The 13,381-nt window shown below is 38.7% G+C and overlaps 2 protein-coding genes across 2 annotated transcripts; both read left to right on the top strand.

The window, feature by feature from the left end:
• The first annotated feature begins 1,150 nt into the window (after nt 1-1,150).
• Nucleotides 1,151-2,067, top strand: LOC112756929 (protein FAR1-RELATED SEQUENCE 5-like). Its single transcript, XM_025805535.1, has 2 exons — nt 1,151-1,749; nt 1,836-2,067. The coding sequence occupies exons 1-2, from the start codon at nt 1,151-1,153 to the stop codon at nt 2,065-2,067; spliced, it is 831 nt and encodes a 276-aa protein (XP_025661320.1).
• Nucleotides 2,068-2,073: 6 nt separating this feature from the next.
• LOC112756928 (protein FAR1-RELATED SEQUENCE 5-like) lies at nt 2,074-3,709 on the top strand. The gene is made up of 3 exons (XM_025805534.1): nt 2,074-2,236; nt 2,521-3,482; nt 3,578-3,709. The coding sequence occupies exons 1-3, from the start codon at nt 2,074-2,076 to the stop codon at nt 3,707-3,709; spliced, it is 1,257 nt and encodes a 418-aa protein (XP_025661319.1).
• Nucleotides 3,710-13,381: the final 9,672 nt, after the last annotated feature.

The raw sequence follows: 13,381 nt of genomic DNA, 5'->3' as shown, positions 1-13,381 counted from the left end.
CCTCTGTTACTCTAAAAAGAAGAAGCGGCCGTGGCAGAGCAAATATTCTGCTAAAAAAAATTCTCCATGGAACGCTCAAATCCGAAAGGGGAACCGAATAGCACAGTGATCAATGCTAGTGAAGGCAATGATGAATTGAATGACGATGGCGTTGTTAATCAAGAGGGTTCCTTGGTACGTTCTATGTTGTATATGTTAGTATTGAATTGATGAATAGTTATATGAGAACCTGAAGTGTGAATGTTTCTTTTCCATGTTTTTTAGATGTTTCTTAAATTTATTTCTTTGAAAAAAAATATCGGACACCGACGTTGCTAGAGGACATGTTAATAAGGTATGATTGCAATTGAATACATTGGGTTGTGGAACAGGCTATAATTAGCTAATGTCATTGATACTAAAAATTCCAATAGAGATAGACATAGATAGTGGATATGGAAATTAATTGGGTTGTGTGGAAGACATGTAGGATCTACGTTGGAAAAGACAAAATTATTGGTATTGTATATTGCCCCTATATGTGCGAATAGTCCAAGATCAATTTCAATCTCACTATGTTGTCCCGTCTATGTCATAATGCATGCAATCAATTAAATGTTGTTATTGATTCATTGATTCCTAATAGAATTTTTTTATTAAAATGTGTGTTGTGAATGCTTCTTATTCATGGTAATTAGATTACTAGTTTTTGGAAAAATCTGGAGAAATAATTTGTTTATAGTAATAAAGTCTGATTGAGTGCTATATATGTTTCTATTTATTTGTTGATATGTTTTATTGGATTGCTTCATTATATAGTAATGGTCATAAGTGGATTAAAGTTCTGTTCCGATTGTCTTTAATTGAAGGTCGACGAAATCACCGACGTCATGGTGACGAGAAATGATGAGTTGGATTTAAGACATGAGGTTTGAAGTATTTCTTATTGTGTGTTAGCACGTTATAGTTACCACTTTGATACTATCTTTAATTTGTATTTTGGTTCTGTGAATTGCCTTTACAGTTACCGGATCATAGTGGGCTTGGTGAAGAGGAAATCCCAGCCATAGGAATGAGATTTGATTCGCTGCATTTGGCATAGGAGTTTTATGCAAGTTATGCAAAGAAATTGGGGTTTGTAACTAAAGTCAGGAACACGAACTTTGACAAGATGCGGAAGGATGCAAAGATACCCATTAATCAGTCTCTTCACTGCACTCGGGAGGGTTATCGAGAATCTCGTGTTAAGGCAGCAACTAGGTCAAATAGAATAACAGCCACGAGATGCAAAGCAAGAATGTATGTCATGCTGGACAGGGAGAAGGAATGTTGGGTTGTGTCCAAGGTAGAATTGAGGCATTCTCACCCCTGTTCGGCTGATAAAGCTGTCCACTATCATGAGTACCGGGAGCTGACCATGCATGCCAAGTGCGTCATTACGGATAACGATGAGGCTGGCATAAGACCCAACAAGACGTATCTAGCACTTACAAACGAAGTTGGTGGGTCTTCAAACCTGAGTTTCTCAGAAAATGATGTCAGAAATTACATTACAAGCAATCTCCGATGCTCCGATGACAATGCGGACTTCAATGGGATGATGAATTATTTCGTTCGAATGAAGGAAATCAATCCCAACTTCTTTTATGCCATAGATGTTGACGATGCTAATAAATTTAGGAACGCACTCTGGGTAGATGCAAGGTGCAGGGCTTCGTATGAATATTACGGAGATGTGGTGTCGTTCAATACCACGTACAGGAGAAACAGGTCTCTATAATTATTAGTGAATTGCATGAGCAGTTATCTGTTAAATTTGTCATCTTACCTTACATTTACTTTTTATGTATTCTCAGGCATGGTCTACCGTTTGCTTCTTTTGTCGGTGTAAACCACCATGGGAAGTCAACCCTTCTTGGCTGTGCTTTACTTGGCAATGAGGAGATCCCTAGTTTTGAGTGGGTGTTCACACAGTGGGTGAGATGCATTGGGACTGCGCCAAAGGGTATCATTACTGACCAGTGCAAGGTGATGGCTGGTGCTATAAGGAAAGTCCTACCTGATACTGTCCACAGATGGTGCATTTGACACATAATGAAGAAAACTCAATTCAAGCTTGGTGGCTACGCTAGGTACGGGGAGTTGAGTGCAATGATGAATCACATTGTGTATAACTCTCCTTCGAGTGAATCGTTTGAAGTTGATTGGGCTGCTTTCATCAAAGAATTTGCGTTAGGTCAGAACAGATGGTTAGCAGGTTTGTGATCGTTAAACTAAATTTTGTCTGTTGGTTTCATGGTGCCTATTTATTATTCTAATTTTATTATTGCCGAGTGTTTCCGTTCTTCTGTTTTTTTCTTAAGAACGTAAATGAATTTTATACCTTGTTATGTCAGCGGATGTTCTTTTCAATACACATACTAATGTTTCTTTTCGTAGTGTGTCTGGATGTTTTTTTTATATGTTTTATCGATGCTTTCTAAGCTGTCATCCTATTGGTAATAAGCGACACTCTTATGCTATTTATTTTTTCCTGTGTAGATCTTTATGTGAATCGACGTAAGTGGGTGCCAATATTCTTCAAGAGTGAATTTTGGGCCGGCATGAGGAGCACACAGCGGAGTGAAAGTATGCACGCATTCTACGGTGGATACCTTCATTGCAAGAGTGGATTGGTTCAGTTCGTCCATGAATATGATAACGTACTTGAAAACAAGGAGCAAAAAGAGCTTGAAGATGATGCTGCGGACTCGAAAGGAGTCATCCCATGTATAGGGAGCACAGGCATTGAGCGACAGTTTCAGCAGGAATACACCAGTAATATGTTCCGGACCCTTCAGTTGGAGGTAAGGAAAAAAACCGATTGTGTGGTTCGATCAACTGAACAAAAGGGAGATACAATTTCTATTAAAGTGGATGAGCAGAAGGTATTTTGGGGGAAGCCTGTCTACCATACTTTCATAGTACAGTTTGACCCTTTGAGTCGAAAGAGTCGGTGCGGGTGCAACAAATTTGAATCCGTTGGTATATTGTGTTGCCATATCCTTGCGATCTGGTCATACTATAGAGTTGACACAGTACCTAGCTGCTATGTTCTTCCTCGATGGAGTAAGAATGTCATCCGCAAGCACACTTACATTAAGAGTAGCCATGACGTGGCTCGAAGTAATGAAAGCCACAATTTGTTTAGGAATCTGTGTTCGGAGTTCTATAACGTTGCTCAGGAGTTTGTTGCTTGTGAAGAGGAAGCAGCCATCTTGCGAGCTGCCCTTTTGGATGCAAAGTCCAAGCTGACTGATCATCGTGCTAGCATGCGTTCCTCCACTCTTGATGGGACTCAGAATAGGATGCCCACACGGAGCACATGTGATGTTATTTTACATGACATACAGGGACCTTCAAGGGTGAAAACCAAAGGACGGCCTAAGGGTAAGAGACTTGGAGCAGAGTTGGACAAGTCAATTAAGAAGTCAATGGAAAATAGGAAGAGGAAATCACAACCGGTATGTGTCAGAAGTGACGTCTATGTTAAATTGTTTATATGGAATGGTGTTACTGTTTCTCATAAGTTGTTCTCTTTGTGTTGTGGATCTTGTAGGATGTTGTTGACCCTCGGACAGATAATGATTGCCACGGTTCTGTAGACAACAGAGTTGAGGATTCTACTATATGGAATTCAGCAGATGGTGGCGGATTCATGGACCTGTTGAACTCTTTTAGGCATTTATAGCCATGTTTATTGGCATGAGTAATTTTTCATACTGTGCTAGATTTCTTGGTCCTTTAGACACAACTGAATAAACTCTTTATTTTTCTGTTTTGTCACTTTCATTTATCCTGTTTTGAAGTATTCATTAAAAGAATCAAAAGTACAAATGTTGTTATTGTTTCCCAATATTTGGTTAGTATGGTTTTGAATAAATGAGGTATCACTTATTTGTTCGAAAAAAAATAAATGTATTAAATCCGGACCGAAATTTGCCATTTAAAAAAAATTCCATTTTACAAGGATAGGATTCATATTCAGAACCATCCATTTTACAAGGAAAAGTAACATCCGTATGCCTATCAGTAGCAACATCCAATTAAAATCTTGGTTAAAGTCTAGACGGATTACGCCCGAAGGCCATGCAAAGGTTATACTTCCAGCGACGTCACAATTTCAGCAACAAAAAATAGTGAAAAAAAATTAACGCAAACCACTTTGTTAACACCATGCTAGTAAATCGAATGAACTGTCACGTAAGCATAGTCATGCACAAAAGGGTTATAACAAAACACGAGCCGCATACTTTTGAATGAAGTACTCATAAGTTCAAATGACTAAGATATTATAGTTGATGAAGCAGATTCAGAATCATCCAACTTACAAGGAAAAGTAACATCCGTGTGCCTATCAGTAGCAACATCCAATTAAAATCCTGGTTAAAACTAAGTTCTTGAGAATCCTGAAATACCTAACATACGAAACTTGCTAAGGAGTATCTAACAAAACACGAGCAATTCACTTCTCAATTAAGTATATACAAGTTCAAATTCCTAAAATATGATAGATCAAAAAATATATTCAGAACCATCCAATTTACAAAGGAAAGAAACATCCTAGTGCCTAGCATGAGCACCATCCATGCAGAGGAGTTGTCTTGATTGTCACCATCAACTTGACAAATTCCGCAACATGAAAACCTGAACCTGCAGTGAAACATGCTTTATTAGGCTCACACAAAACGAATCTAAGTCGGCAAATGGGTATATGAAGGCCTATAACTCTATCAGGAGGCCATGGATAGACTAAGGCATGTATATTGATTTTTTCTTACCTATGCATCTGTCTTCTTCCGTTGTCTCCCTCCCTTGGCTGGCTTTCTAGTGGGTAAGCCTACACGCTACAGCATGCTCCTCGTGATTGGTGCTGTGAAGGGTGATTTCACAGCCTTTGTCTTTTTCCTAGGCTGGTTGCGGCGCACAGGAGCGCTGTCCAATGCTTGCAGCGCCATCTCAATTTGTGAATTATGAGGACCAAGACTATGTCTAGTATGATCTCATTCCTAAACTCCTGTACAATGTCCTGCATGACAATTTTGTGTGGAAGGGTAATTTTAAATCCGTGAAAGAAACTTACTAGAAAGAGGTTCAAATTAACTGTTATAATATATCTAACTTCACCTTGTCCCAAGGCTGCAAGGGTTTATCTAAACCCCAAAACTGCATGAACTTGATGACGAATACACCACAATCCGAGCTATATATACAAAGAGAGAATATTATTTCCAGTCATGTTATCAATATCAAGTGAAGTGTTTTTAAGAGTATTATTAGGTGGCTTTTTAACTGACCCATTATCTTGTCTTGGTACGGTAGGATAGAAACGAGGTAGACCGTCCTCCGTGTGCTCATATGTGGGAATAGTAACCTTCGCCATGTCTTCAATGAGTCTCCCCTGGAAAGCAGCAACACGTTAGCAATGATACATTTTGAGTTACCCAGGCAAAAGGTGAACTAATTGACTGAGGTATTCTTACTGCATAAGCATGTATTTTTAATCTTTCATTATTAGGTTCTCCTGTATACATACTATCCAGTACCCACAGCCTTTTCTGATATATCTCAAAGACATACAACCACCAGTGACGATCGATACAGACTGGGGCAAACCACTGTGATGAAAACAGAGTTAACAAATCAGTTACATGAGCAATGGAGTCACCAAATTCAGACATAAGCAAAATCTCTAAAACAATTAGCGTGTTGAGGAAAATATAATTTAACGAAAGCCAATCACATCTCAATTAAGTACATGCAGATTCAATTGCCTAAGATGTGAGAACTAAAAACAAATATCAGAACCATCCATTTAGCAATTAAAGGGAACATCCGGTTAACTATCACAAGCAACATCCAAGTAATAAACACGATATTGTAAGCACTTAACCCGAAAAATCAACCTTCAACTAGAGCATTAACTTACCCATCTTCGCATGGAAGCTGCTATCTTGTCAAAAAATATAGAATCATCACCGAAGTGAGGACCCAGCCCTACATAGCTAACAGTAGGAACCTCCCTGAAGGAATCCAAGTTCCTCTTGTGCAACACAATTTCCTGTACAAAAAGCACAATTTAGGATCAGCCCTCAAATATTGATCGATAAGAAGACACCGATTCGTGCATACCAAAATTCTCAGAGGAATACAGTAATAGTCATTCTTAAACCGCAACAATTCTGAGTCATTAAAGGTTGAACACATCCAATGAACGATCTGTATAAAAAATTTACATTGCGTTAGGGTCATATGTTTGTGCCACAATATATATTAAGAAACATATTCATTCTATTAACGTGTTAGAGTTATCTACTTACGTTGCTGGTGACCTAGTGCCGGGGTAGCAATGAGCAGATGTCCTCTCGGAGTAATGATAGATGTTGCTTTCCTTCGTATGCCGCCACAACCTGATTCTGCTCCGACGAACGATTGGCAGCCCATCGCCGCAATCGCTCCTCATCATCCTCGTCCAGCTTTCGCCCTTTTAGCAGTGGATGAACCTTTATAGGGGTACATTGGGTGAGCATCTGTTCCGTCTGAGTCATGCCCGGTGAAATCTTCTTGCTTGGTGGGCTAGGAGTCTTGCAAGACGGAGAGGCTGTCATCACGATCTGCAGTGGCCTCGTGTTCTGCAGTTGCTCAAGGTATTGCCATATTTGTTCACTCTCGGGGTCTCGGTTCGAAAGGAAATCGGGATTACTGCAAATAACTCAACCTATGTTAGAGAAAAAGTAGTTGTATACGGATGCAATCCCTAATTCATTAAAAAGTAAAATAGACCACAGAATGAAATAGTTTTGCATAGGAGACTTGCCCGTCAAACTCCCATTCTTCATGTTTCACCGACCTAACGGAGAGTGTTCCTGCATCGGGCAAGCTACAGACAGGTGTTGCTTGGGCAGCGTTATCCTTATTGAGGTTCCCTTCATGCGGATCAGCACTTGGTTTTTATTGGTCAACCCTCTGGTTATAAAGTCGGCACATCCTCTTGGCCAGAGGCTCATTCTCCTCATCATCATCTGTGCTAATTGGGAGTTCCTTTTCCTCAGATTGCTTTGGGCTGGACCTACGTGATCGGTCCTTCTTAGCCCCTCTATTTTTTTGCGCACCACTCTTGCTATGTTGTTTTATGTATAATGATTATGTTGGGTAAAGAAACATCCAATTACAATGAAAAGAACCTAATTAACTTATGCAATGCTATTCAATATACTCACTCTCGGGCTAGTTTTTTATCCGTCCATATGGCATGAAGTGCTTCTAGTAGGAGGTGGAGCTGTTGTGCGTCCACTTGGTCGTCTTTCCTATGACACCTGCCTTCTCTCTCCACAAACTGAGCTCCCCTGTTTAAAGTGATTGCATGAACCGAATTAACCATAGCAAAGTAAATTTGTTAGTTAACATGATAAAGCATCGTATTTACCCTCGGCGGCACCGAATCCTTTCACCCATGCTTCTGTGGTGCCTTTTTTCCCGTTTTCCTCCTTGCAGCTTGCGGTGAACGATCCTTTATGTCCTCAGCTACACCCTGTCTAGTCAAAAGACGTCCCTGATTTAAGAAATAAAGAGAATCAATGATCTTAATCGAATCCCAAGGCACCACCAAAAGAGAACCCAGAAAACAGAATGATCAAACATCAAGAAACATACTTAGAGTCAACGAAAAACTTTGATAAAATAGAAATACATATTCACTCATCTGATGGGCATTTTCGACCTTCACAGTGGCATAACTTAACCTTTTACAAGAGTGAAATGAGTACCTCGGATATAATATACTGCGCCTTTTTTTCTAGCCTCTCCGAGCTCCACGCATCGAGCCATGGCTCAGGCTCAAGACAATTTTCGAGCAGACCGTATTGCAACCGCTGAAAATAGAGGATCTACACAGAGGACGGGCACAAGTCATTTTATACATGAAGGAAAACCAAGTTGAATATACTATTAACTTGAATAGTTAGCATGAGATACGATAGAAGATTCTATAAGGCTGGCAGTCAACTGGAATATAGCAAGCGACACAGAACAATTACCAGGAAACATTTAGATGAAATCATACACCAAAGCATCCAAAATTAGAAGACAAAGATTCAAGTAAATCATCAACATATCATTAAATATCATACAAATAACAGTACTAGAGACTGAACTCTCCAAACTAATGTAAAGCAAATTACTGTTATACAATTTATTTTGTTCACAAAACAACCACATACTAAATTTGGTAATGGTTATTGCGTCATACCAGCATGACGAACATGCAGCCTTCACACGTTTTGTTCCCTTTCAGCTTATACTTTTCGACTGCCTTGTCAAACCACTTCATAGTTTCCAACGGCTAGTTGAATCTCCTCGGATCAGAAACATCTAACACTGCGTAGATGTGCCATGGAGAGAGAACCTGTTGAGTGGTGGGGCACAGGAACATTTTCATCACCACCAGTAGAAAGTACCTCCTGAACTCCATCCTATCTGATTCTGTGGCCATTGGACAACTGTAAACTAAATCCCGAAGCTCGGTTGTTGTCCGTCTATGGAACCTTTTTTGAATGGCCACGTGGGACGGATTACTCTCATCGAGAGCTGGAAATGGATCCCCTACAACATGTTCATGTGTTATGGCATTGTAATATTTACATTCCCAAAGATATTTATGCCAGCACGCATATGAAAGAGTAAGTAATTAAGATATAGGAACTTACCTTGAGACGGAAGGCCGAAGACCTTCCCGATTAGCTCGGCATTGAGGCGAATGTTGCCTATGTCGAGTACAAAAGTTCTCTGCTTTACTTGATACGACTCAGCCAGATGAACCATGATTGCTTGCTTTACAGACCAATTTGGAACACGCCGCAAGAATCTGAATCCAATCTCATCAATCTCCGCAAGCTTCTCAACGGAGTTATTATTAGATAGCGTTCTCATCATGTTATGAATGTAGCTGGGTGAGCATCGGGACTCTAACAATTTCTGTTAATTGTTACACCAACGGTAAGTCACACTTACGATAATATGAATGGTAAACTGTGAATGGTAAAAATCATGTTACCTTTTTCCCCATGTTGGTTGGTTTTGCTGCAAATCAATCCTGCTACGGTGTCACAGAAAATAGCCCCTAAACATTTAACGGAAACTCCTATACAAACATCATATGCAACATCAGAACAGTTCTCAGTTAATACAATATCAAACCAACATTCAAAGTAGTAATTCTAACTACAGAAACATCCATTCGCTAGTTATAGCAATTCAGCAACATCCAACAAAGTGGTTCCTGAAGCTAATCATAGATTACAAAACAAGAATAAACCATTTCAGACCCAATCTCAGTTTGAAAAAAAATCATAATTAGTGTTCTTTTAATTAGCTTGAGTGACTGATATGTCAATATACATATTCGTAACTTATTAAGTACACGTACATATATGGGATTTGAATCCTTGCAAAGAACCATAAGAAACTAAGAAATTTGAAAAATAGTGCTTGGAGTTCAATTTGAAAAAATGAATACCATAAGAAATTTGCAGATGTGGCTATTTCATGTAGAAATGATAGGTGCATATAGATTTAATTTCTACGATAATAATATTTGCAAACAAAAATTAAGCTGTCTTGAACAAATAAAATCATATTTAAGAATATACCCAAACTCAATTAGGGATCAAGAAAAACATATTAAAAAAATTTATTATTACTCGTGTTTCACTTTTGTGAATGTGGCTACAAATATATGCTGCCTTTTATTCTTAATTAATGAGTGATAAAAAAAGATTGTTATATGAAATTTAAATTTAATTAAAGGTACAAAGCAGTAATTAGATTTAAATAGAATAAGAAAGATATATTCTTGAAAGTTACAAAACTCTACAAATATTCAATTATATGTTATACTGTGGATGTGTTTCATTAGAACATTCAGTAGGTTACTATTTGCTACTAATTATGAGGAAGGAAGCAACATTTTGGAAGCAAATTTGGTTACGAATGGAAAGGGGAAGAAGAGCATTCGAGAAAGAGATATAAAAGGGAGAAAAACAAATTTGGTTGCTGGTGGTTTATAAATTCATCTCAAACCCAATTCCAGTTAGAAAATATACCACAATTACCATTGAAGTACCTATCTTGTTCCTAATGAATTTAAAAAAAAAAAAACACTCCTTAACCAAAGATTACAAATAAGCCCATAGCATAAAGCTCCAAGGAAGAAACACCCTTCAACAATAAAACATGTATAAATAAAGACATGGTCTTTAAATATATGTTCCACTTGGTAAAGAACTACATACACCCAAAAAGGGTCAAAAAGTAACAATTACAATAACAACAATAGCACCATTTATGTGTTCTTCATCAGCAAATCATTTTTTGTTGCTGGTGGTTTTTAAATTCATCTCAAACCCGATTCCAAATAGAAATTATATCACAATTATCATTGAAGCACCTATCTTATTCCCAATGAATTTAAAGCAATAAAAACACTCCTTAACCAAATGTTACAAATAATCCCATAGCATAAAGCTCTAAGAAAGAAACACCATTCAACAAGATAACATGTATAAATAAAGAAACGGTCTTTAAATATATGTTCCACTTGGTAAAGAACTACATACACCCAAAAAGGGTCAAAAAGTAACAATTACAAAAACAACAACAGTACAATTCACGTGTTCCTCATCAGCTTCAATTTTTTTTTCCTGGGAAACTAACAAACTCCAACAGCTTTCATATAAAATCTCGTATAAAGGTTGATCAGAAAACCAAAATTTTTTGGATTGGGTTTTAACTATTAAGAATATACCCAAACTCAATTAGGGATCAAGAAAAATATATTTACCTGTGCTCAAACTTCCGAATAACAAGAAAAATGCAGCTAATACTCTTGACAACAACCAGTGATGCACCGAGGTTATATTACCTGATCAAAACCAAGAAAGAAGAAACACCCACTCAATTAAAATTCACCATTACCACTACACAGAAAACTACTTCAAATTCTGTTTTCAAAACATGCATAAGCAATCGGAGAAAACATCTACCATACCTGATAATTGGTGAGACGATCAGAAGATGCTGGGCTGGAAAACTGGAGGAACACCGGCGAATGGCGCAGCTGCAATAGTAGGCTTTCGGTGCGCCGGGTATACCTGCATGCAACCGCAGAGTTCCCGGAGGCGAGGAGGCGCGAGGCGGGCTGAGGCTTCAGCGCGGGGTTGCGGCGGCCGTAGAAGACAGGGAATAGGGTTCAGCAATTTTCCCGGTGGTGTGGCGCGATTGGAGATGTTTTTGAAAGTTTTGGTAAAACGGTGAAAGTAGGGTTTCTGATGAGGGTTATTCTGGTTTACCGTGGGTTAATTTTTGGGATGTTGGAGCCAATTGGGCTTCCGGTTCCAAGCCCAAATACATGTTGGCTGATTCTTGGCTTATAGAGAGTTGGTTCCCTAGCATTATTGGCTAAATAAATATAATTAATGCTAATTGATCTTAATTTTTTTTTGGTTGCCCATGGTATCCCCCAACCCGACAGGCCAAGGACTAATCTGTCGCGGATCGGAGCTCCATTTAAGGGTCTGCCGCTGGCCAATGAGTTGTTGCATGCACAAGGCAGGATTCGAACTCCAACACTTGCTTAAGCGGACGAATGAGCTGACCACTCAACCAACCCAAGTTGGTTGCTAATGGATCTTAATTGATTCTAATTATACTCTAACATCTCCTCTCAAACTCAAGTGGGAGCTAAAGATACCATCTTTAATTTGGATACTAAAGTCTGAAAACGAGTAGGATGATGAGCCTTCGTGAAGATATTAGCAGTCTGATCCAGAGTCCCAACAACTATGAGATGAACAACAACATCAATAAAGAGACGTTGTCAGACAAAGTGACAATCAATCTCAATGTGTTTGTGCGTTTAAAAAAATATCATTATGGGCAATCTGAATAGCACTGCGGTTGTCACAAAAACCATTAGTTGAGGACGACTGAGGAGCACCCAAGTCTTCAAGAAGCCAATGAATCGAAACAATCTCAGCGGTGGTGTCAATGAGAGCACGATAGTCAGCTTCGGTGCTTGATCGAGCAGTGAATATTTGCTTCTTGGCTCGCTAGGAAATGAAAGAGTCACCAAGAAACAAACAATAACTAGTAGTAGAACGATAATTAGCGGGATCCCCAGCCCAATCAGCATCTGAGTACGATTGAAGGGTTAAAGATGAATGGGCAGAAAAATAAAGGCCATGAAATAGAGTGTCTTTGATGTAGAGAACAATTGTCGCATAGTGAGTAGTACAAGGAACTGACAAGAACTGGCTAAGAACATGAACTAGATAGGTAATGTCTGGTCATGTGACAGTCAAGTAGACGAGACCTCTAACTAACTGTCGATAAAGAGTAGGATTATCCAAAACAGTGACATCCATAGGAGTAAACTGAACATTAGGCTCAAGAGGAGTAGACTTAGTGCGACTATCTATAATTTTAGCTCGAGCAAAAAGATTTGAAGCATACTTAGCTTAGGAGATATAGATACCGTCGTCTGAGGATATGACTTCAAGGCCAAGAAAATAACTGAGAGAACTAAGATCTTTTATCTCAAAAGTGTCGTGAAGGGATGCTTTAAGATCAGCGATACCATCAACATCGTCTCTAGTAATGATCATGTCATCAACATACAAAAGTAGAAGAACAACTCTATGTTCACTTTTACGAATAAAGAGAGCATTCGTATGAGGGCTGCAAGTGAAACCAAGATTGCATATAGTGGTACTGAACTTTTCAAACTATTTACGAGGAGCTTGCTTAAAACCATAAAGTGCTTTAAGAAGGAGACAGACTTTGCTAGAAGGACAAGGATATTCCGAGGGTGGTTTCATATAGACCTTCTTTTTCAAATCTCTATTAAAAAATGAATTTTTTACATCCATCTGACAGAGACCATTTTTTAACCTCAGCAATGGCAAGGAGAGTGCGAACAGATGTGAAACGAGCAACATGAGCAACAGTCTCTTCATAATCAATACCATACTCTTGTGTACATAATTGAGCAACCAATCGTACCTTATAAAGGTCAATAGAACTATCAAAGCGAGTCTTAATTTTGTATACTCATCTACTACCCACAACTTCTTGATTAGAATGAGGATTAACCAAGTCCCAAGTGTGTGCTTTTTCAAGTGCCTAAATTTCGTCCTGCATTGTTTGCTGCCAATTTGAATTTGTGGAGGCTTCTCGGAATAACTTAGGTTTATGGTGATGAAGAATAGTAGTGGTGCTAAACTTTTCAAACCATTCATGAGGAGCTTGCTTAAGACCAAAAAGTGCCTCACGAAGGAGACATACTTTGCTAGAAGGATAAGGATATCCC

This window comes from Arachis hypogaea, chromosome 16 (assembly GCF_003086295.3).
Source record: "Arachis hypogaea cultivar Tifrunner chromosome 16, arahy.Tifrunner.gnm2.J5K5, whole genome shotgun sequence".
NCBI classification, from domain to species: Eukaryota; Viridiplantae; Streptophyta; class Magnoliopsida; order Fabales; family Fabaceae; genus Arachis; species Arachis hypogaea.
The sequence above is the reverse complement of the archived record's forward strand: the minus strand, read 5'-3'. Positions and strand labels throughout refer to the sequence as shown.

What these genes read in the sequence shown, in the direction of transcription:
- LOC112756929 (XM_025805535.1), top strand. Translation starts at nt 1,151, where the DNA reads ATGCGGAAGGATGCAAAGATACCCATTAATCAGTCTCTTCACTGCACT. An exon ending in ACCACGTACAGGAGAAACAG is followed by an intron (nt 1,750 to 1,835) that starts GTCTCTATAATT and finishes ATGTATTCTCAG; the next exon opens with GCATGGTCTACCGTTTGCTT.
- LOC112756928 (XM_025805534.1), top strand. Translation starts at nt 2,074, where the DNA reads ATGAAGAAAACTCAATTCAAGCTTGGTGGCTACGCTAGGTACGGGGAG. An exon ending in TCAGAACAGATGGTTAGCAG is followed by an intron (nt 2,237 to 2,520) that starts GTTTGTGATCGT and finishes TTTCCTGTGTAG; the next exon opens with ATCTTTATGTGAATCGACGT. An exon ending in GGAAGAGGAAATCACAACCG is followed by an intron (nt 3,483 to 3,577) that starts GTATGTGTCAGA and finishes TGGATCTTGTAG; the next exon opens with GATGTTGTTGACCCTCGGAC.